Genomic DNA, 26,355 nt, shown 5'->3' with positions numbered 1-26,355 from the left:
GACATTTGCAACCCAGGAGATCTAGAAAGATAAGCAGACCCTTCTCCACCTGGCGGAGTAATGTAGGCAAAAGCAGGGTGCATTTAAAGACCCCCAGAGGGCCCCTTCCAAAGTTGGCATTCTCAGATTCTACAGTTCTGTGCTTTCTGCTGGGACAGAGGGGAGTATTTCTGCCTCCTATCTGAGCCACAAGATGGGAGACGTCACCAAGCCAGACCGGTCCAGCCTCCACACCTCTTAGATGAAGGTGCCTAGGGGGTCTGAGCATTGGGATCCACAGAAGAGGAGACAGAATGTGAAGTGAGAACAGAATGGACTCTAGTCCCAGCTCTGTGACTCACTGGTTGTGTAATCTTAAGTTACTGTCCCACTAGTTTCCCTGTCTCAGTTTCTCTGTCTTCAAAGATTTTTATTTATTTATTTGTCAGAGAGAGCACAAGCAGGGGAAGGGGCAGCCAGAGGGAGAAACAGGCTCCCCGCTGAGCAAGAAGCCCGATGCAGGACTCGATCCCAGGACCCTGGGATCATGACCTGAACTGAAGGCAGACGCTTAACCGACTGAGCCACCCAGGCATTTCCTTAGGGAGTTAGATACTAAGATCAGAGTGTCCAATAACATTCAGCAGGTTAATCCTGGGGTCAAGGCAAAACTGGAGTTAGAGCAAAGGAGTTGCAGACCCTGTGCTCCCGGGACACGGGACAAAGCCCTGCCCCCACCTCCACCTGGGCCATCAGCTACCCTGGTTCCTAAGGATGAAGAACACCATACAGGGTCTAGCCTATGGCAAAGGCTCAATTCATGTTTGCTAAGTAAACACAAATGAACAGGGCAGGGTTTGTCAAAGGGTGTTCAGAGAAGTTCTTGGGAAAAAAAGAGGTTCCATGCTGAAATACGCTTAGGAAACACTGGCTACTAAGTCTGGAAGGGGCCATACAGTATGCTGGGTACTTGGCAAACACCGAATTTTCACAACAAACGTTTTAGAGAGATATTAATTATCCCCCTCCCATATTATTCATCAGGAAACTAAGCCTGAGGGCCTTAACAATTTTAAGTGACTGTCGGGATTTGCACCCAGGTATGTCCAGCCCCAAATCTGTATATTTTCTATTCCATCAATGCTGCCTTGAGACCCGATGCCGTCAAAGTCCTGGCCGCACGCCCAGTCTAAGCAGGTGAGAGGGTGAGGTGGCTCTCACAAGAACACCTGCATCCTCAGGGTGCATGGAGGAGCAGCTACCAGCTCCCACCCCTGAGAGTGCCTTGTTTCTTCCTTCCAAGAAGTCCTCAACATTATGCCCCCATCTCCTTGTTGTGGGAATGAAGAAAGAACTCTATGCCCGATCTGCCTGTGTCCCCCTACCAACACCATCACACGCTATGTCACTTCTGCCAATCTCCTGGACAGTTGTGGCTCCCTCCCTGCCCAGTTCCTGCCTTTAAAATATTTCAAATGATAAAACCCTAAATGGAGAAAGAAAAAAAAAAAAAAAAGCAAAACAGAAAGGAAGAGATGGGTAAACTGAAGACACCCAGAAGTGTCTTCCCACAGGTCAACTAGCAAATCAGAGGCAGCCCTTCCCTCCCAGCCCGCACGAAAGCATGCACGCAGTTACTCCCTTTCCCTTCCCACAGCCAAGTGGAGAGTAATCTAGCAAGTTGTAAAGAATCAGATTCTTCCATTTGACTACTGGGTAGCTAGCTCCAAGAAAAGCTGGACCAGCAGAAAATAGTCCAGGCTGGTACACATCCATCCTCTTTGTCCTTGGGGCCAACTTGAAAAGCACTGGTCACACACCTCTGAAGATTCAAGACAGCCTGGAACCATCCCCAGTTCTGGCTATCAACAACCCATCCCATCACCGCTAGACAAAGATCTCAACTTCCTTTAGCCTTCTACCAGCTTGCTCTCCCTACTGTTACAGGCAAGAACAGAACCCACTCGACCTCAGAAAGACAGCTGCGTGGAAGAGGCAGGTGCGGACAGCTTCCTTCCAGCTCTGCCCAGTCCAGGGCGAATGGAGCCCGGGGACCACACACTCCAACAACCACAGTCCAATCATCCCCGCACACATGCAAGAGAGACACGGTCTCTTGCCCACGGTCATGCAGGCAGGAAAAACAGTCATGCCCCGAACCAACATCCTCACAGAGAAATACACACGTACAGACGTGGCATTGCACAAGAACTCAGACACTCAGACTTTCAGACAGACAGCACTCTCCTCGAGTGGAAATATACTCACGTTCAACACAAACAAATACGCCTACTGGCAGCCAAGGTGAGTCAGATGTGAACAGGTATCACCCTCACATACAGCCAAAGCTAGGGAGCCAGGACGGTCAGGCGGTCACATGAACTCATCAGACAGTCACTGTGTGTGACCGGAATCCCCTTTTACACACATGTGCACCGAGGCTGTGTCCCTGGGAAAGGCGCGCTTCGGGTTTGGGAGTTCTCCTCCCTCGGGCTGGTCCCCACCGCGGAACACGACAGGCTTCTCAAGCCCCGGGGAGCTGGGCACCCTCCGGAGGGATCTCCTCCACTTTCGCAAAGACTCATCATTTCCACCAGCCAATACACTACCTCCAGGGCTCGCTCTTCCAAGTCGGAGAAGGGCCCGGCAGAAAAGAGGCATGGGTGCTGGGCCCTTCGACCGCCGCCGCTCCCGCTTCTGCTTCTGGGCCTTTCGGCGTCCGGGACCCCCTTCCCGCGAAGCCCCCTGCATCCCCCCACCCCACCCCCGGCCCCAGCCCGAGGTCCGCGCCGCCTCCACGTGCCGGGAGAGCTCCACACGCCCGGCCCGACGCCGGCCCTCCGGCCAGGTCCTCGAGTCCCCGCGCCGCGCCGCACCCTTACCGGTCCCAGGGTGCGGGAAGGTGGGGCGGAGGCGCTAAGCCAGCTCCACGGGGTCCGCCGCGCGCGCCAACTCGTCGCCGCGGCTCCGCTAAGCTCCCGGGGGGGCGGCGACGGCACTGCGGACGACAGGGAGCAGCGCGCGGAGCCTCGCGGCGGCCCGGGACCACCGGCCCGGCAGGGAGGAGGGCGGGCGGCGGCCGGAGCCCACCCCGCGCCGGCCCGCACCCGCTTCGCAGCCGCCGGGGGCTGGCGCGCCGAGCCGAGCCGAGCGGAGCGGAGCGCGCCGAGGGAGGAGTTTTCCCAGAATGGGACTGACGGGAAAGCACGGGAGCTCCCTATTCCTGGAGGAGTGAGTCAACGGGCGAGAGGAAGGGAGCTCGGGGGCCAGCGGCGGAAGGGAGGGCAGCGGGGGCGCGCGCCGGGCCGAGAGGTCGGGGCGGGAAGGGCGAGGGGGGAAGAAAAGAGCGGCGGCGCACGCGGCCGAGGGGCCGGCGCGGCGGGGGGCGGGGGGGGGCGCGCGGCGGGGCGGGCGCCACTCACCTGGGGGACGCGGCCGCGGGCGGCGGGAGCCGGGAGCTCGGGCCCTGCCCGCCCCCTGGCCTGGAGTTTGAAAGGAGGAAGCCTGGAATGTGCGGAATGAGGGCTGGTATGAGATGCGCGCAGCTGAGGGAGGGAGGGAGCCGGAGGGAGGGGCGGCCCTGCCCCCGGCCCCTCGGGGAGGAGACTGGGCCGCAGGGGGAGGGGGCGGCCGGGCGGGGGCGGGGCCGGAGGGGGAGGGGAGGCGCGCGCGCGGCGGGGCGGTGGGACGGCGGCCGGGCGGCGCGGACCCCTCGGCTCGGACGCGGCCTCCGCCGCTTCCCGGCGACCAGACGTTCCCTTGGATCTCTCGGCCGCGACTCTCTTCGTCCTCCCGGAGCCCCCCGGTTCCTGCCTTTCCTGGCCGAGTCTCCGACTGTCTTTCCCAGGAGCTAAAAACCTTCCTCATAACCGGGGTGGGGGGAAGGGGGGGTCCTGTGGGGTGGCCCTGCCACCCTCGGCGTCCCCGGCCGGCGCCGCTCCGCACAAGTCCCTGGGAGGCCTGGGAAGGGGCGGGCGCCCGACGCGCAGGAAGGGCTGCTCCCTTCCCCGCGGCTCCCACCAAAGGACACTCGCTCCGGGGAACCAGGAAGCAGGAACTCGCGGGCTCTAGTCCCAGATCCGCCGCCAGTGCCCCCACGCGTGCCCTCCCCGGCGTTGGTCCTTTCGGTCGTTGTCTGTCCCTTGAGGATCTGTCCCTACCAAGAGCATATATAAAGCACATGGGGAGAGGAGACTCGATGTGAAGTCCGTGTGGCACGGGGAGACACCTTCTGGGCTCAGTAACTCAATAAGATTATCCAATGTATATTATGTGTCCCCCAGGTGCTGTGAAAACAAAAATGAAAATAAGACCTCAGCACCTACCCTCAAAGAGCTTAGCTTTAGCTGGGAAGACTCCGTATATAGAAGAGCATTGCCACAAAGTGGGAGTCTGGGTTTGAAGTGAACGTACCAGATAGTTTACTCTCTTGTTGAGGAGAGGGGTGCGGGAAACGCACTGGACTCCTTTTTGGAAGTGTTGACTTAAAGCAGTGTTATCACATACCTCTCTGTCTCACCTTGTTGGGAGGCTGAAACCAAAGGACTTTTGGCTTTTTCCAAAAATCAGATCCAACCCGGCGGGAGCATTATCACTTCACCTTGTATTGCTGTGGCTGTCCAGATGGTATCTCCCTTACCAAACAGAAACTTCTTTGAAGACAGAGTAAACGTCTGATTTATCTTTCACCCAGCACCACCTTGGTGCCTGGGATAGATAAGCACATAATAAATGTTGAATAAATGGAAACCAAAAAAGCTACCACAGAGGAGATTGAAAAGGAAGTGCTATAAATGCCAAAGTTATTTCCAAGAGAGGTGCTCCAAAGGTGTTTTGAGCAATGACAGCATCACCGGACGAAATATCCGGTCTCATAAGGTGAAGACTTTGAAGGAAGCAGCTCTGATTTGATTACATAAATTCTGGTATGCTTATTAAATAATGAGCCACATCAGGGCTTGGTCACACCTCATATACATGAAAAGACTGCAGGGCAGTATGTAGGCACCAAAGGAAGTACAAACTACACAATGGCTATCTAATGCAATAATTATTTGTTGTTGAGTGTTGACTTGGAGCACCATGCTAGGTGCAGGGGACAGGTCACTACCCTCAGGAAGTTCACAGTTTAGGTGGGAAGACAATTATACGGAGCTCACAGGGAACCCAAGGGAAGGAACAATGAACTCTAAGTTACAGGGGCAACGTTTGCTCCAGCCCTCGAAGGATAAATGAGAACTTACCAACTCAAGGGTGGAAGACCCACAAAGGTATAGCAGCGTGTACACACAGGGTGTTAGGAAAAGTAGGAAAAGTCTTGTAAACTGGTGTGCTGGAAGAATAGATTACAATAAGTGGGTGCCAGGTTGTGAAGGTCATCGTATCCCATGCTCAAGAGTTTGGGCATCGGAAAGGCCATTTTGACACAGGTGTGACATAATCAGTAGGATCATTAGAAAGACCCCTCTGGCCACAGTGTCGGGCTGGATTGGAGAGTCCGGGTGCCCAAAGCTCAGGCCGTGCTCCTGAGCTTGACAACGACAAGGGAGAGGGTCTCAGAAACAGTCCCCAGGCAAAATCAACAAGAACTGGTAACTAGGTTGGCTGTGAGGGTGAGAGAGGAATCAAAACTCACTAAGCTTTGACAAGTGAACAATTGGTGGTACCATTCGCGGAGATAAGAATTCAAATGCAAGGAGAAATAGGTTAGCTGGGAGCTGAGTCCAGCCAAGGTTCAGAGGGTTTAGAGGAACAGAGTCCAGAGCGGAGACAATAAAGCAACCTTGGGAGTGTCACGTCCAGCCCAGATCGCTGAGAGGAAATTCGGAGATCAGGTTGGCTAATTCCCTCCAAATCTTAACTAGCCGAGACCCTAAATGATACAGGCTGGAATAGCATGCCTTCAGGAGCTCAGCCTCCTGGTCGACACCCTCACAGGCTTCTAGAGAGCTCTGCGCCTTCAGGAATCTCATTTCCCAAGCTGTCGCGGTCCCTCTGGCTATAGTTCTCAGACATGGAAGTTCTGAAGGTTCAAGACTGACTGATTTTACACACGTGCCCTGCCCCTCCCCAGGGGTAATACCTTTCTTAAGGGACAGGACCCTCTTTCAGTGACCCTCAGGAATGAATCGTTGGTGGAAGTATCGCATCTGTCCAAATCAAGCTCGAAGAGATGCATATGGCTCCCCTCAAATGACACCATATAATCCACAGCTCACCTCACTTCTTAGTGAAGCAGACCACCCTACCGAGTCCTACAGCTGCATCTCAACCAGGCTTCCTGGTGAGTGGTGCAGGAGGAGGGCAGGGCTGTGGTCAGAGCCAGGTTTCATGCGGGGAGGGTATTTGTGTTGTCTATACTCCAAAATTACAGTCAAAAATTATATTAATTACTTTTACCACGTGTGGTTCGGTATTATTTCCACTCCTTTAATAAACTTTGTTTTTCCAACCTGCATGGTCATAGTTAAACAAATTATCTGTATGTTTTAAACAAGTTCAACCACATCTATATGATGGAATTCTTTTCAGTTATTAATAACAAGATTTTTTTAAAGTAAACCAGACAAACATTGTTCATGATATAAGTGGAAATACAGACTCTAAGAGCAGTATATGTGGGATGATCCTGTTTTTGAAAAATAAATTGAAAAGTATTTGAGTGATTACCTCTGACATGTTGAAGATTAACGGGATTTTTTAATTTTCTCATTTTCATTCTTTTTTTTAAAGATTTTATTTAAGTATTAGAGAGAGAGAACATGTGCACAAGCAAGAAGGGGAAGGTGTACAGGCGAGGGAGAGGGAAAAAGAATCTCAAACAGACTCCTCGCTGAGTGCAGAGCCAGACTCCGGCCTCAACCTCCCCACCCTGAGATCATGACCTGAGCCGAAACCAAGAGTCAGGAGCTCAACGGACTGAGCCACCCAGGCACCCTCTCATTTTCATTCTTTATTTTTTTATTGAAGTAGAGTTGACACACAATGTTACATTAGTTTCACGTGTTATTCTTTATTTCCTTTATTCTTCTGCATTTTATTCTTCTGCCTCCTATATGCAACGAACTTGTACTTTTACAGTGGGGGAGAAAAGTGTGACTAGAACTGTGTATCTAACCCCCTAGTTTCACCACATCTTTTTTTAAAAACCACCCGCAACTGGACTTAATGGCCTAATAACAAGTTGACAAGGAGAAGATCATTCCCCAGCCACTAGGTAAAAGGCACTTTTCAGATATCTCCAAAGCATGCCCCCCACCCGCCTACAACCCTGTTTTGGGACTGAGTTCCTCCTGTGATTGTGGTCCCCTGGCACTCAGGTTCCTTTTCCTTTTTCAACCTCTCCATACTTCTGTTTGCTTTTCCTTAAGAAGACTTCTCACTCCGTATCAACCGAAGTGCATCTTGTGTTCTGAAGAACAAAGCAGAACTTTACCAAAGGTGTTTGCAGTCTTTCTTTATCGAATAAAAGCAGCCTTTAATTTGATAAACAGAATATTAGTTCTGTTCTCTCTTTGTCAAAGATAAATGTGAAAGAGGGTTGACTCTAAGTCTATCTAGGGAACTAAGTAGATGCTATGGACTGAATTGTGTCTCCCCCAAATTCACACGTTGAAGTCCTAATCCCCAGTACTTCAGAGTGTGAGTGGATCTGGAGATAATGTCTTTAAAGAGGTGATTAAGTTAAAAAAGAGGTCTTTAGGGGGGGCCCTCATCTCAGCTGACCAGTGCCCTTATAAGGAGAGAGATCAGGAAGGACACAGAACACTCACAGAAGGGGGCCACGCACAGACACAAAAAGAAGGCCGCCATCTGCAAGCCAAGGAGAGAGGCCTCAGGAGGAACCAAACATGCCAACCCCTTGATCTTTGTCTTCTAGCCCCCAAAACTGTGAGAAGTCAACTTCTGTTTAAGCCCCCCAGTCTGTGGTATTTTGCTATGGCAGCCCTGGCAAACTCATCCAGTGTATTTACAGACCGAAACAAACCGTTGCTTTCCAGAGGCTGGAGCTTGGAGCCTTCCCCACCCAATTCTCATGTGCGAGTTTCTCTGAGGTTCCCAGGGGATCTTTAGGTTCGGATATCCAAGACTTCCAGAAAAAAAAAAAAATCGAAAGGAAGGAAAAGCTTTCCGCGGTCTTATTCAGCTACAGATTTCATTTTCAGTAGCTACAGATTCAATATTTTGAAAATTAACATAAGTCATTATGACCTTACTGGGCACCTAAACTGTCTGGGTTCAAATAACAGCTCAGGCGCATGCTGACTGTGACCTTGGGCACGCTTAGACCATGAGCCCCGTGTCCTCATCACTCATTTTCCCACTCCACATTTATTGAACACGGATGATGTCCTTGGCACTGTGCTAGGGAAGCACCAGGGAGAAACAGAGAAAAATCCCCATCCCTGCCCCTCGAGATACTAATGGTCGAATGAGGGAGCTAGACAAGGAATTTCCCCATGAAGCGTTCTTTATCTGCACCGTCCAGCATGGTAGGCACTAGCCACTTGTGGCCACTGAGCACTTGAAATGTAGCTAGCCCGACTGAAGAACGGAATTTCATTTTGATTCATTTAAATGTAAATAACGGCCCACAACTAGTGGCTAAGGTGTGGGACAGCGCGGCGGTGGACCACCCTCCAGGCGCTGCTTGGCAGGCCGGCAGAGAACACCTGCAGAGCTAAGGGAAGCATTCAGGGCGGTGGGAGCACCCAACGTAAAGGTGTCATGTTGTGGTAGTGACTGAGTGTGAAGAGTGAAAAAGAAGAGGATTAAAATAGGTAACACGGGTCCCTGGAACACTGCATATACTCAAAACACACTGATACAATTTCTTTTTTTCTCCCCCTTCTCCCCTGATAAAATTTCTAATGTGCAAATTGTCCATACAGAGGCGGTTAATTAAAAACACTGGTACTGGGCGCCTGGGTGGCTCAGTTAGTTAAGCGACTGCCTTCGGCTCAGGTCATGATCCTGGAATCCCGGCATCGAGTCCCACATCGGGCTCCTTGCTCAGCAGGGGGTCTGCTTCTCCCTCTGACCCTCTTCCCTCTCCTGCTCTCTGTCTCTCATTCTCTCTCTCTGAAATAAATAAAATCTTTATAAATAAATAAATAAATAAATAAATAAATAAATAAATAAATAAATAAATAAAAACAAACACTGGTACTCCCACAGTGAAATACTGTGGAGCGTAAACAAAGATGAGGAAGGTGTGCATTTACTGATAGGGGATTATCTCCAGGGTATAGTAAGCAAGCTGTCGAACTGAGTTTATAGTATGCTATATATATTTTGTGGACAAAGGTTGAGGAGTTACAAATGCATTTATTTTTGCATAATGAAATATTAGGAAGATACATTAGAAGGAAACTAAAAAGAGTTAACTACAGGAGGGGAACAGGGCAAGGGAAAAAGAAGGGGACAGATATGGGCAGATGCTTTCATTGTAGTTTTTAAAGTTTCTTTTAGACCATATGAAATTATTAATATTTAGAATTCATATCTCTATATATCTGATACGGAATAACATAAAATTGATTCAAGGCAAAATGAGGACCTATTTTTTAAGGTCAAACTTCTATCTTATATGGATGTAGTTTGTCCTGATGTGCATGTATACCCTAGAAATTACATATTCACCCCATTTTTAAAATCTCAATCTAATTCCTAGCCCTCCTCTGCCTGCCACTCTCCTCTCAGATCATTCTTCCTCTCTAGCCTTCCCGCCCCCAGACTACAGAAAAGAACTACTGGTATTTTTTGAATCTTTGAAAATCATAATAAGGGACAGAATCTGGGTAGATAGTATCTAACTAAATATTAAAACTCTGAGGCTTGAGAACCAGCATTTTAAACCAAAATGTGTACTAAATGATGGTAATAGATCAGGAAAACTCCCACTCTCACCTTGGCCCCCACCAGCTTTGCCCTTTCTGGGGCTTCCTCTCTTTTCTTCCCTCCAGACTCTTGGGCCCTAGTCCTAGAACCTTGTGAAAGGAGCTTGGGCCTGATGGACCAAAAGAGCCAGAAAAAATCAGGGAGGCCCATTTCATAGTTGAAGTATTTCCAAAATTTCCACTAACATCAGGGGCATTTTTTGCCTAGGCTGTTCCTTCACATAGAAATAGAGAGATGGGTACAAAGTAAGGAATGTGAGGTCAGGTCAGGGTTGAGACTAGAACCTGGATGTTTAGTTTCCCAGTTAAACTATTCTGTTTTTCTTTCCTCTCATTATAGCCCCTGGAAAACCATCTAGAATTTCTTTATGAGTGCATATAAACCATTTCCTATAACTGCATGGCTAAAAATGTAATCTTAAATGTGTCACTTCATTTTAAAAGGATGTTAATAAAAGCGATATTGATATTTGCCACAATCCTATACCAAGTGCCGGCATTTTACCTGGAATACGTCTACTGGCTTCTAAACTCCAGAAGTATTACTGTTCTCGGACCTTCAGAAGAGTCACACCGAAGCACAAGGGTGCTTTGTAAATATGTGATAACATGGTCCAGGTGTTGAAGTCACTGAGCCTTTTGTGACTTCCTCCTCTGGATTACAGAATCTGCGCTTTTCATTTTAATGCACTTGTAATGTGCATCCTCGGTCGGTAGGTGGTGCCACGAACCCATCTGTGGTTTAATTAAGGCTTGCCTGAATTCTGAGCACCAATGGCAAATCTTTCATTTATTGTGGTATCCCTGGCTTTTTGCAGATGAGAGGAGTTTGTGAGACTTTTAAGGAATATACATTGACTATGACAACTAGGCAACCAAAGCGGGGAGAGAAGGCAAAATGACCCATTATGCAATTGATCAAGAAATGTGTCTGAGGGGTGGGACAGGGTCTGGCCAGTCTGGCCCCTAGCTGAGTTTCACATGGGGAAGATTAAAACAGGGCTATAGATGGAGGGAAGCAGCCATTAGGCATATGGCATGAGTACTTGTGTGGGAGCCATTATATCTAGAGAGGGAGCTGGAGGCTGAGGAGAAGGGCAGCTTGCAACTTCCCAGGGTTTTCTCAGTGGAGCAAGATATCTCCAGTGGTTGGGGAAAAGCAGCCCGGAGGTCCTGCACTTCCTTAGCACCAGATCCTGCCTCTCCCACATCGTGCACTCCTGCCATTCCAGAATCTCCCACCAAAGACATATTCAGAATCTGCCCTCTCCGGTTGCTTAGCTTAAGCATCCGTGGTCCTTTCCTGGGATCTCTGGCACTCCTCTCAGCATTATCTTCAGCTATGAAAGGCAAGATGCTGTCCAGAAGGTAACCAGAGAGTTCAATTCCAAATGCAAGTAGAGGAATTCCACATTGTTGTCAGCGTGAGTGGGGAGAACCATAGGCAAGAATTGAAGATCATATAGTTTGAGACCTCTCAATGTGTAGAGGAGGAAAGAGGTGCAGGCAAATCACCGGCACAAAAGGGTTCAAAACCCTGGGATTTGGCCTCAATCAAACTATTGCTTTATTTCTGTACTTACAATGCTGGCTAAAGGAAGTGAATTGGTGCTAGTTGTGTGATCTGCTAAACTTCTGATCAAAAAGAACCTTTTGTAGGCCTGTTTTAGATTTTTAAAAACCACTTGCTGATATCTTTCATGTCGATGACCATTGAAGCATTGATATTACTCCTGGTCACTGAAAAGTATACAAAAAATTGTGTCATAAATAATCTGTTTAGCCAGCCGTGCACCTTAGCCAAAAAGAACCATGTGAAAAAGAATAACCAAGCCCTAAGAATTAAACTCTGACTCCACCTCTCATCCTGATTTTTACGCTCTTCCTGGTTCCTTCCATGTGACTCATTTTCACTATGACACTGATAAGAGCAGGAAGGCCTAGTAAAGATCTGTGAACACATAATTTTTTTCAACTTGTCTCTGTGAGGTAGCTCTAAAATGTGAACACTCAGAGGCAAGAGACAGGGTCTATTTCAGTTTTAGATATTGAATCAGTAAGTGATGCCAACAAAGATCCAGGAGGGGCGCCTGGCTGCCTCAGTTGGTAGAGCACATGACTCTTGACCTCAGGGTTGTGAGTTCAAGCCCCACGTTGGGTGTAGAGCCTATTTAAAAATAAATCAAATTAAAAAAAAATTCAAAAGGAGATGTCCCTAAAAAAGAAGAAGAAGAAGATCCAGGAGGCTGACTAGTGCAGGTATCTAGAACAATATAAACCCCACCCTTCTGTGGACCCCTCTTTGCTCAGTTCTTGGCTCTATCATCTATCTAGAAAATTCTTGGTGTCACGAATATGATGAGACAGACTTCTGAGTCTGCAGACTCCTGCTATCCTGGGATGATAGCATCCTGATTTACAGGATGAAATCCACAGGATGAAATTTATTATTCCAGAACATGACTGCAGGAACTCCATAAGGGATGGGACTTCACACAGAAGACTGGAGACACTCACATTTTTATATAAATTATCTTTTATTTCTGTAGCATACAAAAGGTATAAATATGATTTCTGTAAAACCAATCGCCTGCACGTTCAAGCAGAGAGTACATGAAGCTGGGGCATAGATGTCTCGGAGCCAGACAAAGCGGGAGGAAGCAGGATTAGATCCAGTCGTCCCGTCAGGCTTTCCGTTTTCAACGAGGGCAGATTAGACAGTCCATCAGGACGGTGGCGCGAGAGGTCTGAAGGGCGTTAGGGCACTTCTATGAATGAGGCACTTGATAGGAAGCATGCCTGAGATGGAAACCAAGCATGTCAAAACAAAGCAAACAGGCCTCGCCAGTGGGGGATGGGCAAAGAGTCTTTTCATCTCCCACATCTCTTTCCTTCGCATTGCTATTTGATGTGGAGCAAGGAACAACAGGAAGCGGGGACGAAAAGGAAGTCTGCAGAAGGGAAACATAATCGCACAACAGCCCTGACTCCTTGCCCCATGCTGGCAACAGCTCGGCGCACAAAGGCTTGGGAGTGGGACAATGCTGAATGTAGGACTCACAAGGTTCTTGGATTCTCAAGAGTCAGATGCATTCTGAGACTGGTGAACTGGTGGCAAGCAGAGTCATAGGATTTGTTGGGAGGTGCTAATAATCTGAAAGACTTGGCAAAACTCTTATGATCTGTGAGGAAAACGGACAGGAACATGATGGGTACCAGTGAGCCAGGCTTTAGGGAGCTGATAATATTTCTGTTAAGAAGAAAGGTCCAAAGCTCTGCCTAACACGGTCTGCAGAGCTCGGTCACCAAAGCCTCCCTGCCACCTCTCTGGATAATGACAATGACAAGTTTCGATACACAATGTTCTCTTACCTCTTACATGGTCTACAGGTGTATGTGTCCCTCTATACTATGACTTCATAGTAATATAGCTGTAAGAGGCACTCCTGGATTGAAAATGAAGGCAACTGTCAAATTACGCTCAGTCTTAATTAGACTAAGTCACCTCTAGAGTTTATGCTTTCAGCCTAAACTGAAATTAAGACAATACATTTCTCACATCACTGATCACAAAACTTGGCCATAGCCGCTTTGACTGAGATTGCTGCTAGCCAACCTGCTCTGAGGAAAGAGGGGGAAGTAGGGGACAGTGACGTCAGTACCATCCAAGCCCCACAAGGAAGGCAAGCCAGCTCTAACAATACCACACTCCCTCTGACAGAGACCACACAATACTAGATGTGTTTCCAAGAGAGCGTAAGTCGGCTGGTAAAGTGGCTGACGTCTTCTCCCATGGGTACTTTGGGTAGGACAGCAGAATTAAGCTACCTGTGTGGACTCAAAATGATCACTGATGTGGGGTTTTCCCAGCTCTGAAGGTAAATGATACTCTAGAAACCACCATCACCAAAACAAGGTAAAAGCAAAGCTTACTTAAAAAAAAAAAAAGTAAAATAAAAATAAAAATTTTTAGAAGCCCCACGTTGGGCATAAAGCTTACTTGAAAAAAAAATAAAATAAAAAAATTTTAAGGGGTACCTGGCTGGCTCCATCAGTAGAGCATGTGACTTTTGATCTCAGGGTCGTGAGTTTAAGCTCCATATTGGACGTAAGGCTTACTTAAAAGAAATAAAAATAAATAAAAAATAGAAAACAACGTAAAAGCTATGTGGATGTAGCCGAGTACCTTTTTGGATCCAGTCTGTGGGACTGTTGCTTCCTAGAGATACCCATTTCCCACTCATATGATGTCACGACCACGGGCCCATTCTGGAAGATGCCGAGGCCCATCGTTTACAGAAATATCCCTGGAGCCAGGGCCCCCAAACCAGCCCACAGGCCAAATCTGGCCTGCTGCCTGTTTTTGTAAATAAAGTTTCAATGGAACACAGCCAGACTCACTGGCTTCTGAACTGGCCCTGGCTGTGTTTGTGGTACAACAGAGCTGAGCAGCTGTGAGGGACTCTCTTGGCCATTTACAGAAAAAGTCTACAGACCTGAAGACTAAAGGCAATTTAGGGAACTCTCCCACTCTGAAAAGGTCTTCCAAAAAAAGACCCCGGTAATTAATCATTAGAACGTGATTCTTGCTGCAAGTTTCCAAGCATAGGAAATCTGACTGTTGAGGCACAGAATCTTTGGGCAATCACCTCAGGAGTTACCAATGTGCTCTGGACAGGAACCTTCTGTGCTCTGAACCATGTCTCACCCATGTGAAGCTGTGATCCCTGACCGGGTCTGTGAAACCCAGAGAAGTTGAGTGTGTGTGTACATACGTGCGTGTGTACATATACCCCTAAATACATGTACACACGCACGGATAAACATATACATACATTCGGGGATTGCTCCCCAAGGAGTGGGCTGTCGCTCTTCATGTCCTGGGGCAAAAGCAGAGGAGGCAATATCCGCTCCTGAAAGCTCTGAATGAGAAAGCTTGGCACCTGCCGTTTCTCTCATTCACATGCCAGTTTGCTGTCAAAGCTAGAAAGCCCGATGGCAAAGGCCTGAAGTGCACACAGCGGGTAGTTGTAGTCCAGGGTGAACACATCGTCTGCCACACGTCCAAACTGCATGACTATGTAGTCAGCTAGAAACAGAAAGAAATTAGGACATTAGAATGTAATGGAGCTGTACCGGGGAAAAGCCTACTTATAATACAGGGAAAAATCCTCCAAATGGGTCAGACAATAACCAGGTCTCTTTAAAATGGGAAGCCTTGAGAAGGATGGCAAGAGGCACTGACAAGAGTGTCTGCTAACCATGAGCCAAGTTTCTATTACTATTCCTCTCAGAGAGCAGGAGACGAGCCCGGACTAGCATGAAAGGGCCAGAGGAGGGAACAGCACAAGATCCAAGGGCTAGACGTGCCGAGGAACCTTTACTGAGTGGAGCCATTGCATCTACTTCCCAAACAGTGGTTCAGAAGTTTTACTTTAAAACTGCCACTTTAGGGACGCCTGGGTGGCTCAGTGGGTTGAGCGTCTGACTCTTGATTTCGGCTCAGGTGATGATCCCAGGGTCGTGAGATCGAGCCCCATGTCTGGCTCCATGCTGGGCATGAAGCCTGCTTGAGATTCTCTCTCTCCCTCTCCCTCTGCCCCTCCACCCCAAAATACAAAAATAAGTCTTTAAAAAATAAAAATAAATAAATAAAACTGCACTTTAGTCTTTCCAAAGAAATAATTTCTTTCTTAAATAATTCTCCCCTGAATAGAACTTCCTGTCAATGATAGGAAGTGCTCATTTCCCCACCATGTAAGAACATCTTTCCTCCTATTCCTGCCCAACCCTTCCTGCAGGCTTACGGTCATTCTCGTGGACTATCTGAAAGTTCTTCACAGATGCCTGAGTGACCCGGCCATGGAAGTTCAGGACGTAGGACTGCGTGTCATCGTTCCAGACTGGGGCCTTGTTGTGCAGTTCAATCAAGTTCTCCATGGTTTTGTTTTGCCATTTGGAAAGCAAGCTCTCATGGTCCTGTTTGAAGAGAAAATCATTGCTTTGTACTAAGAACCATAGGAAATCATTCGCTCTCAACTCTGTGAGGTAGAAGGGGGTGTAGGGGAGTATTTTCTCCGTTTCAGGAAGGGTACAACAGAAACAAAGAAAGCCAAAAGTTAAGGCAGATTTTAAAATTCTGATGGATTATCTAGCATTTCTCTTTGCAGACAAAGCGGCTTCAAATCAACCACTTTTGCAACTACTCTGCAACTTACCCTGCTGTTCTGCAGTGATCACTGTCCTAAATAAGGGTATGAGCCATACTCCAACTTGGGGTTCTCCAAGAATCAATACTTTTTTGTATTGATCTTGTCTGTATGTATTCTTGTCCTTCAGACTCCCTTGCTGATTAACTATGTTCTTACTTACATTTCGTGGCCGAAAGGGGATCCGTTCGTGATTCATATTCATCCCTGGAATGATGACAGACATTTTCCTAGGACCTTTAAATCCAAGTACATTTGTTTCCTGGAAGATAGGAGAATAAGGCAGGGACTCAGGAACAGAAAGGAAAAAGAGACCCCATTCTTAACACAAGATTTTCTTGGGCATGTAAAATGTCCAATGATGATGTCAAAAACACCAAAAACAATTTTATTTCTTTACTGCAGGTAAACGAAGAGAGACAGGGAATCAAAAAAAGAAAAGCAATACTGTACCTCCTTTTAAACCTAATGTGAACACTTGAATTTAAAACAGATTCTATTGGCTTGAAACTTTATTCTTACTCTTGAGTCTTAAGTGAAATTTGAGACAATTGTGAGCAAACTGTCCAATTTTGTCATCAATAAATATTTATTTCCCAATGAGGGCACAGCACTAGATGATATACAGTGAGAATTATAGCTTAATTTACATAGGGCCTGTACCAGGAGGTAAAAAATTCAAATGCCAGGGCGCGTGGGTGGCTCAGTCGTTAAGCGTCTGCCTTCGGCTCAGGTCATGATCCCAGGGTCCTGGGATCGAGCCCCGCATCGGGCTCCCTGCTCCGCGGGAAGCCTGCTTCTCCCTCTCCCACTCCCCCTGCTTGTGTTCCTTCTCTCGCTGTGTCTCTCTCTGTCAAATAAATAAATAAATAAAATCTTAAAAAAAAAAAAAAAATTCAAATGCCTATGTCCACATAAGGAATATAGTCACCAGTATTGTAATAGCGATGTATGGGGACAGATGGTAGCTATTCTGGTGATGAACATAGCATAATGTATAAACCTGTCAAATCCCTAAGCTGTATACCTGAAACTAATGTAACATTGTGTGTTAGCTATACAAATTTAAAAAAATAATACTGTATTGTATATATGAAAGTTGCTAAGAGAGTAGATCTTAAAAGTTCTCATCACAAGAAAAAAAATTGTAACCATGGGTGGTAATGGATGTTAACTAGACTTACTGTGATGATCATTTTGCAATATATACATATATAAATTCATTACATTAGGGCACTGAGGTGGCTCATTCAGTTAAGCATCCGACTCTTGGTTTTGGCTCAGGTCATGATGTTATGGGTCCTGAGATGGAGCCTAGCATCGGGCTCCGCACTAAGCGCAGTCTACTTGGGTATTCTCTCCCTCTGACCCTGCCCCACTCACATGTGCACGTGCACACATGTGCTCTCTCTCTCTCTCAAATAAATAAGTAAATCTTGGGGTGTCTGGGTAGCTCAGTCGTTAAGCATCTGCCTTCGGCTCAGGTCATGGTCTCGGGATCCTGGGATCGAGCCCTGCATTGGGGGGGGGGCACTCCGCTTCTCCTCTCCCTCTGATCCTCCTCCCCCCTCATGCTCTTCTTTCTCTCAAGTAAATCAGTAAAATCTTTAAAAATAAATAAATAAGGGCGCCTGGGTGGCTCAGTCGGTTAAGCGTCTGCCTTCGGCTCAGGTCATGATCCTGGGGTGCTGGGATTAGGCTCCGCTTCTCCCTCTCCCTCTGCCTGCCACTCCCCCTGCTTGTTCTCTCTCTTTCTGTGTCAAATAAATAAATAAAATCCTTTTAAAATTTTTAAAATAAAAACAAATAATATTTTTTATAAATAAAAAAATAAAATCTGTGCACATCTGAAACTAAAATGTCAATTACACCTCAATTAAAAAACAAAAAGAGGGGCGCCTGGGTGGCTCAGACAGTTAAGTGTCTGCCTTCAACTCAGATCATGATCCCAGAGTCCTGGGATCGAGCCCCGCGTTCAGCAGGGAGCCCACTTCTCCCCCTCTCTCTCCCTCTACCCCTCCCCCTGCTTGTGCTCTCTCTCTTTCACTCTCTCAAATAAATAAATCTTAAAAATCTTAAAAAAAGAAAAAGAGAGAGAGATCAGTCTACTTTGTTGTAACCTGGCCAGTGGGTAAAAGGTGATGAAGGGCCAAGTTAATAAAATGGCATTAGGAAAATGAAAGAGCAGGTGAGACAAGAAACGTTAAAAAAAAAAACAACTTAAAAAGAACCAAACTTGGCAATTTGTAAATGATTAAAACTTGAATATATAGAGAAAAAAGCAACCAGCAACAGAAAAGGAGGGTCACAGAAATAGCAACAAGTTTGGGAGGGAAGACCGTGAGTTCAATGTTGGTTATGTTTAAAGTGCCAGCAGGACACCCAGGAAATCAGGGAAAAGATTCGGGAAAAGAGTGCATTACGAGAATGGCACATACGTAACAGATGGCTACCAGCTCCTGCCGGATATGGGCCTTCTCTACCAGACCTTGGGCCTTGGTTGGGCTGACACCATGGTCATAAACTGTGAACTTGGTCCCCATGAGGTTGGATCTAGAATCAAGAGGAAAAAGTCACCATTGATTATCCATATTTTTTTCTCCTGCACAAATACAAATCTAGGACAGGTATGGAATAGAATGGAAGCCCATCTGCCTGTTCTCCAAATGTTCATCGCCACTGTTTCAAAGATCTCTCATTAAAATTAAAGGAAGGGACTTAGATTTTCTGTTAACTTCTTTTTTTTTTTTTAAGATTACAATATCAATACATACTCACTGTAAAAAAAGATACAGATTGCTCTGAAACTACAGGAATAAAAATATCAGCAAGAATAGGTCAGTGATACAAGGTTGCTCTCACCTGAGTTTGCCAATATAACTTGCCCCTTCACGAGATAAATCTGTTGGATCAGTGGAGATAAGGTAGTTGGATGTTTTGCTCTTTTTCCGCTTCCTACCTGCGAGAAGAAATATCTGGAAAAAGAAAAAAAAATGTCCGTCAAGAATATCAAGACAACCACCACGGTCTAACTATTCACTTAACAAATGTTTAGCAAGTGCCTATCATGTGCCAAGCAGTCACTCTTTTGGTCTTTTTTGCTTTTAACAGGCTTAATTCACCTTCATTTTTCTTGTATACAAACTACGTGGTGACCACGGCAGGAGCTTGGGTCTTCTGCACAGAACCTCTGGTATGGGTCTTTACAAGACGATCAGTGAACTCCCGAGACGGGGCCTTGGTGAACACGGTCTCTTTCCAGAGGTCGGGATGAGACAGCTGTAGGTCTTGGAGATGGCATCCCAAGTGGCCTTGGCGACGTTGCCCGGGTGGCTATGCAGCCCCCCGTGGAGGTACAGCAGCCCACACGGAGCCAGGGCCCCTGGGGCCGGGGATGTGACATACCACCAGCACAGAGCTGCAGCGTCCGGTCACCTTACAAGGGATGGTGTGGAGCTTGCTGATCTCGTTCTCCCAGAGGCCTTGCTGCACTGGGACTAGAAAACGTGGCCAGAATGATGGTCCCACGGATGTCAGCGTCTACCTCACTGGAGCATTTAACACCGACCCAGGTGTCTGCTGGGATCCCTGATGGTAACACATGCCTCGAACCTCGTCTGCCCACCAGCATGGGTCTGCTTTTGCAATGGCATGGTCTTCAAAAACCTCATCCTTGAAGGACGATCCCAGGGAAACCTCAATGACCTCAGAGTCCCTGATGGACAGGCGGACCAGGGACCTGAACTTCATGTCCTTGCGCAGACAACTCAGGCTGGTGAGAGGCATCCACTCCTCATCCTTGCTCTTGCTGCCATGAGCTCCTTGGCCTTGACGGCTGTGGAGGCCGTGCAGCCGTGTGGCCTCCCATCCCAGGGCCTCCGGAGGCACCAGTCTCACCTGCCGTTTGGTGTTTTCTTGGAGAAGACCAATCTTGGGGCCTTATCTCTTTTTCTAACCCTTATAATGCTTCTCAGAATTCACTTTCAGGGATTCCCTACTGTACAACTTTTCAAAATTCACTTAGCTGGATTCTCCAAATACAACAGACCCCCCTTATCCACTAAGACCCCTGGTGGATGCCTATACCCCCGGTGGATGCTCTACAAACTATGTTTTTTACTGTACATACATATGACAAAGTTTAATTTATACATAAGGCATAGCAAGAGACTAGCAACAATAACATGATAATTCTGACAATATACTATAATAAAAGTTATATGAATGTGGTCTTTCTCTCTCAAAATATCTCACTGTACTGTACTCCCCTTCTTCTCGTGCTGATGTGAGATTTTAAAATGCCTATGTAATGAGATGAAGAGAGGGGGCGTTAGGCTACTATTGACCTGCCGAACCTATGTCAGAAGAAGGGCCCATCTGCTTCCAGATGGCAGTGACTGCAGGTGACTGAAACCACAGAAAGCAAAACTTGGCAGGGGGTGGGGGGGTGTGTGGCTACTACAACTAGGTGCAACTTTATCCCTAAAACCTCCAGTGGTTTTTTCAAAAAAGCTTCATCCGATTTGGCGAGGAAGGGTCCTTCCAACTTCAGGAGAGACAGGACGCTGAACACCCACCCTTCCCATTCTTTACCGCGGCTGCTTTCCTCATATTCCTTTTGTATTTTTTTTAATATTTTATTTATTTATTTGACACACAGAGAGAGAAAGAGAGAGAGCAGCAGAGGGAGAGGGAGAAGCAGGCTCCCTGGGGTGTAGCAGAGAGGGAGAGGGAGAAGCAGGCTTCCCGCGGAGCAGGGAGCCCGATGTGGGGCTCGATCCCAGGACCCTGGGGTCATGACCGGAGCCGAAGGTAGACGCTTAACGACTGAGCCACCCAGGCGCCCCGTATGTTGTTGTTTTAAACCCCTGTGACTTCAGTGGCATGAATACTGTCATACTTGTGCATCCTTCCCAAACCCTACTGGATTTGGACAACAACAGGGAAGCAGGAGAATGGCAGCAGCTAAGGAAGGGACTGTGGGCTCAAACAGATAGGGGTCTGACTCTGGCGCTGGCACTTATCAGTATGATTTGGGGCAGGTATGTCACTCCTTAAGCCCCAGTTACTCATCTATAAAGCAGGGATAAGAAAGCCTCTCTTACAAGGTTGTGATAAGGATTATAAGAGATAATATATACACGAAGCACTTAACATATGCCTGGTACATCATAAACAATAAATTAGCAGTTATAATAAGAATGGTATCAATCATCATCTCCTTTCTATGCTCTTAATATCATCCACTTAGACCCGGTAGCAAAACAAAATACAGTGTTCATTAGCAAGTATTAAATTGCCTCAAAGTTGTGTTTAAAGTAAATTAGAATTTCTAGAGTGAGAAATAAGACATTTCACTTGCATGTCTTTCTCTATTTCCAGTTCCCTTATTCCCTAAAACTTGCACAGTGTCATGTTCCACCATAATTAAAATAAAAACCAAAGAACACACAGTAACACCCTCCCTTCCACAGAAAAATAGGATAGAGGTGCAAATAATTACATTCAAATATTCTCTTCCATTTTCTTATATTCTGGATAAAACTCTTTTTCTTTGGGGTGGGGTAGATTTTACCTCTGAGACTCTGAGCTCCTTGAAGACAGAACACAGTAACTGGGAGTTGCTGACTTGGTCTGAAACCAGTGCTATTTTCCTATCCCAAGATCCTTCAACAATCTAGTCCCACAACATTCTCCCCCTCTAGCTCAAGATCTATCTTAAGAATCAATTCTCATACCTTCCGATTTTCATCCTTTTCCAAGTGCATATAGTAAGTGGGGAAGAGACCCCGATCCATTCCTTTTTTATCCCTGGTTATCCGACACTTGACTATAATCCCCCGAGGGGCAGGACTATATGCAAAGTCCTCTAAGTTCTCCACTTCTCCCAGCTGGTTATCCGTTTGTTGGACTGCAGTACCAGAAGCTCCCGCATCCTGAAAGAACAGCCATGAGCAATAGGAGGTGGAATAGAAAACTTATTCTCTTCCAGAAACAACGGGCGAAATAAATTCGTGATTTACCCCAATGTCTCTAGTCTTCTGACAAAATAAGGGGAAACTCTGCGAAGTTAAATAAGTATGTGAATATTGGGAGTAATGAAGGAGCAAAGTACAAAAGTGGGATATAACTTCACAAGAGCTGGCTTGAGACACAAGAAATTAGGGAGGTCATGAACTTCAAGTCTAAATTTGAGCTTCAATCTTTCGAAGGAACCCTCATTCAGTAATCGTGTTTAAATACTAGAGATACATTTGGGAAATAGTTCCCCAGGAAGAAGTTTCAGAACTACATACTGTGGTTGATTTCTGGCTGGATGCAGAACTGGGTCTCTCTGCCTCTGAATATGGTGAATGACATAATTTTTTCCCTTCTTCCTCTCCATCGGTCTCCTCTTCATCGAAGTTCAAACTACCTGAGATACCTGGCAGAAAGGAAGAACTGTCAAAAACTGCCAACACTGGTTTAAAAAATAAATCGTCGAACCAAATATAATTTTAATTTTCTTGCTTAAAACATTCCAGCTCTTCTGATTAAAACATAGCTACTTCATCCAAATTTTCACAATTCTTTCTTCGTATTCTCACTCAGACCTATCCCTTCTTTTCCCTTTCCATAAAGGATTAATATCCAGAATAGATAAAGCACTCCTACAACACAGACTCAGCAACAACAACAAAACAAACAACAAAACAAATAGCCCTTTACCCAGAAATGGGTAAAGCACACGAATAGACATTTCTTCAAAGAAGATATATAAATGGCCAATAAGCACATGAAAAGATGCTCAACAGCACTCATCATTAGGGAAATGCCAATCAAAATCACAATGAGATACACTAAAAAGCTCTGGGATGTTTATTATCAAAAAAAGCCCCAGAAAATAAGTATTGCCGAGGATGGGAGAAATTGGAACCCTTGTGCATTGCTGGTGGCAGCGTAAAATGGTTCAGTCACTGTGGAAAACAGTATGGTGGTTCCCCATATATTCAAATATAGAATTACCACAGGATCCAGCAATTCCACTTCTGGGTATATACCAAGAGGATAGAAAGCATAGACTCAAACAAACTTGTACACCAATGTTCACAGCAGCAGTATTCACAATATCCAAAAGGTGAAAACAACCCAAATATCCATCAACTGATGAACAGATAAACAAATTATGGTATATACATACAATGGAATATTACTCAGCTTTAAAAAGGAATGGAATTCTGACACAGGCTACAACATGGGTGAACCTTGAAGGACCTTATGCTAAGTAAAATAATCTAGTCACAAAAGAACAAGTATTTTAAAAAGTGCAAATGTATGATTCCACTTATGTGAGAAATCTAGAGTAGTCAAATGCACAGAGACAGAAATTTCATAGAATAGTGGTTACCAGGGAAACAGGGGACAGAAGAATGGGGAGTTATTACTTAGTGATACAGAGTTTTATTATGGGAACATGAAAAAGTTCTGGAGATGGATTGTGGTGATAGTTGCCTAACAACGTGAATGTACTTAGTGTCACTGAACTGTACACTTAAAAAAAACGGCTAAAATGGTAAATTTTATGTAATTGCCATTTTATTACTTGTTTTGTGGTTGTTTCTGAAGATTTTTCTCTAATCCTTTCTTGTCCTTCTCCCTTTCATGGTTTGCTGGTTTTCTTTAGTGATATATTTGGATTTCTTTCTCTATTCTTTGTGTGTTTATTAGTGGTTTTTGATTTGTGGTTGCCATTAAGTTTGTATATAGCATATAGCAATCTATATTAAGTTGGTGGTCGTTTAAGTTTGAACCCATTCTTTACTCCTCGCCTCCCCAAATTTTAGGTATATGGTATCATATTTTAAATCCTTTAATTTTGTAAGTTCTGATTTTTTACAGAAATGTTTTTTACTGCTTTTATGTTTCCTACCCTCATACTGTCATTTTTGGTCTTTCCTTTCCACTCAAGAGTCCCCTTTAGGGGTGCCTGGGTGGCTCAGTCTGTTAAGCGTCTGCCTTCGGCTCAGGTCATGATCCCAGGGTCCTGGGATCGAGCCCCGCATCGGGCTCCCTGCTCAGTGGAGAGCCTGCTTCTCCCTCTTCCTCTGCTGCTCCCCCTGCTTGTGCTCTCCTTTCTCTCTCTCTGTTAAATAAATAAATAAAATCTTAAAAAAAAAAAAAAAGAGTCCCCTTTAATATTTCTTGCAGGGCTGATTTAGTGGTTACAAACTCCTTTAGTTTTTGTTTATCTGGGAAACTATCTCTCCTTCTATTCTGAAAGATAGCCTTGCTAGATAGAGTATTCTTGGCTGCAGGTTTTTCCCACTCAGCACTTGGAATGTATCATGCCATTCTTTTCTGGCTTGGAAAGTTTTTGCTGAAAAATCCGCTGAATATCCTTATGGGGTTTCCTTTGTACGTAATTGTTTTCTTTTTACCTTGCTGCTCCTTTTACTTATTTGAGAGAGAGAGAGCAAGTGAGAGAGTGAGCATACAGGGAGGAGGGGCAGAGGGAGAGGGAGTGACTCAAGCTGATTCCACACTGAGTACAGAGCCTGATGCAGGGATCAACCTCACGACCCCGAGATCATGACCTCAGCCAAAACCAAGAGTCAGCCACTCAACTGACTACACCACCCAGGTGCCCCTGCCTTGCTGCTTTTAATATTTTTTCTTAATCACTATCTCTCTGGGAAATGCTCCAAGATGAACAAATAACTTCCCTGCTGTGTGCCCTGGGCACTCTTCAGATCGCTGTTTCCATTCTGTACGTCCACAGGTTGTTTGCTGCCTTTCCTCCAAGAGCAGCACAGTGCCCTCCAGGCTCTCCCTGAACCAAGCCCACTGACCTTTAGGACTCTAGGCTTTAAGCCTTGCTGGTTGCAAGAACTCAGGAAATTCAGCCTCTCTTGCTTTCCAAGCCAACTGCTATGGGGATTTGTTTTCCCCCTGAGCTTCCCTGTGCGTTAGTCTGTCTCTTGCCCTTCTCCATGACTACAGCTCCCTCCCCACCACAGCAGCCATGATCCATTTCTCTCCCAAACCATGTTTCCACACTTCCTGCCTTCTTCAGCTGTGGCCTCTTCTCTACCTTTAGTTGTGGAGTATGTTCTGCCAGTCTTCAGATCAATTTCTGGGGTATTCAGGATGATTTAATAGTCATCTAGTTGTATTCGTGGGGCGAGGTGAACCCAGAGACCTCCTACTCTGCTGCCATCTTCCCCTCCCACACCCACTGTTCACTTTAAATGGGTGAAGAGTATGGTATGTTAATTACATCTCAATAAAGCTATTATAAAAAAATTCTTTGGTTTGTGAAGGACATGTTTTCTAAAATGTTAACCTTTTCTTCTTTTGTAGCAAAAAGGCATAAAACCTCACAATCATGGATATTTTCACTTAGTACTATGCTTACAAGTGCCATTTTTATACCAAGAACTCAGCTTATGTGAATATATGTCTTAAGATGGAGATCAAAGATTTCTCCCAAACTTATAGAAAAAACAAACCGGACCCATTTAAGGGACATAATCTGCCAACTGACACATCGTAGATCTTACGAAAGTGCTTAATGGGTCTTATGGTCAAGATGCAACTTGTTGGGTGCCTGGGTGGCTCAGCTGGTTAAGCAACTGCCTTCAGCTCAGGTCATGATCCTGGAGTCCCAGGATCGAGTCCCGCATCAGGCTCCCGGCTCAGCGGGGAGTCTGCTTCTCCCTCTGACACTCTCCCTTCTCATGCTTTCTCTCTCTCTCTCTCAAATAAATAAATAAAATCTTAAAAAACAAAAAAAGATGCAACTTGTTGAGTTGTAAAAAGGCCTTAATCCATCCGGTACTGAAAGGCCAGTTCTTAGGAAAAAAACATAGCAGTCACTTCATAGGCAAAAGGGGACAACTCGGTATTTACAGTAAGGGATATAGAACTAGACTAAGAATCAGAAAAACTAGGTCTGCCACTATTCAGCTAGATGACTTGGGGTAACTTAGCTTCTGGTTAAAGGAAGGTTGTATTTGCTCTGACTCCTCCACATCACTCACTTTCTTTTGTCATAACAACAGTGGTAGTAAAATAATAGGGAAGTGCCACAATCACATTCCTATTACAGACAGGGAAACAAAGGCAGAGGAGAGTGAAGCTGTGCTCCCCCTTTCCCAGCCAGATGTGGCAGAGTTGAGATTCAGAAACCAACAGGACACCGCGTTTCAGAGCTGTGCTCTGAGTCCGCTCACCATGGCCGCTCCCACACCCTGCGCTCCCGCCATCTGTCCTGGTTCTCACAACATAGC

The 26,355-nt window shown here is 46.1% G+C and overlaps 2 protein-coding genes and 1 long non-coding RNA gene across 10 annotated transcripts in view; 1 reads left to right on the top strand and 2 right to left on the bottom strand.

The window, feature by feature from the left end:
- Positions 1–3,944, bottom strand: part of TEAD4 (TEA domain transcription factor 4) — a 67,137-nt gene extending 63,193 nt beyond the window's left edge. For 2 of the 5 annotated variants that reach the window (XM_081821045.1, XM_081821044.1), the window contains exon 1: positions 2,862–3,001. Coding sequence is in view for 3 of the 5 variants with exons in the window: in XM_081821040.1 (XP_081677166.1) it covers positions 3,402–3,846 (445 nt within the window). In the remaining 2 variants the exon portion in view is untranslated. Of the gene's footprint in view, positions 1–2,588; positions 2,746–2,861; positions 3,002–3,401 lie in introns of those variants that run through there. The other 3 variants (XM_081821040.1, XM_081821039.1, XM_081821042.1) reach the window with 3 other exon arrangements.
- LOC145721706 (uncharacterized) lies at positions 3,156–7,474 on the top strand. 2 transcript variants are annotated; one of them, XR_014145558.1, is made up of 3 exons: positions 3,156–3,210; positions 6,053–6,262; positions 6,712–7,474. It is a non-coding gene; the product is annotated as an uncharacterized LOC145721706 (long non-coding RNA). The 2 variants fall into 2 exon arrangements; XR_014145557.1 differs by lacking the exon at positions 3,156–3,210 and adding an exon at positions 3,411–3,507.
- Positions 7,475–12,396: 4,922 nt separating this feature from the next.
- The window catches only part of TULP3 (TUB like protein 3), a 50,948-nt gene continuing 36,989 nt past the window's right edge, over positions 12,397–26,355 (bottom strand). Inside the window, exons 5-12 of one of the 3 annotated variants that reach the window (XR_014145555.1) lie at positions 22,384–22,511; positions 21,826–22,023; positions 18,950–19,062; positions 18,526–18,640; positions 16,251–16,349; positions 15,686–15,857; positions 13,251–14,967; positions 12,397–13,060 (exon numbers count right to left, since the gene is read on the bottom strand). Coding sequence is in view for 1 of the 3 variants with exons in the window: in XM_081821046.1 (XP_081677172.1) it covers positions 14,834–14,967; positions 15,686–15,857; positions 16,251–16,349; positions 18,526–18,640; positions 18,950–19,062; positions 21,826–22,023; positions 22,384–22,511 (959 nt within the window). In the remaining 2 variants the exon portion in view is untranslated. Of the gene's footprint in view, positions 14,968–15,685; positions 15,858–16,250; positions 16,350–18,525; positions 18,641–18,949; positions 19,063–21,825; positions 22,024–22,383; positions 22,512–26,355 lie in introns of all 3 variants that reach the window. The other 2 variants (XR_014145556.1, XM_081821046.1) reach the window with 2 other exon arrangements.

This window comes from Leptonychotes weddellii, chromosome 5 (genome assembly GCF_054177405.1).
Source record: "Leptonychotes weddellii isolate Sample4059 chromosome 5, ASM5417740v2, whole genome shotgun sequence".
NCBI lineage: Eukaryota > Metazoa > Chordata > Mammalia > Carnivora > Phocidae > Leptonychotes > Leptonychotes weddellii.
Note: the sequence above shows the minus strand (reverse complement) of the source record. Positions and strands in the feature narration are given on the sequence as shown.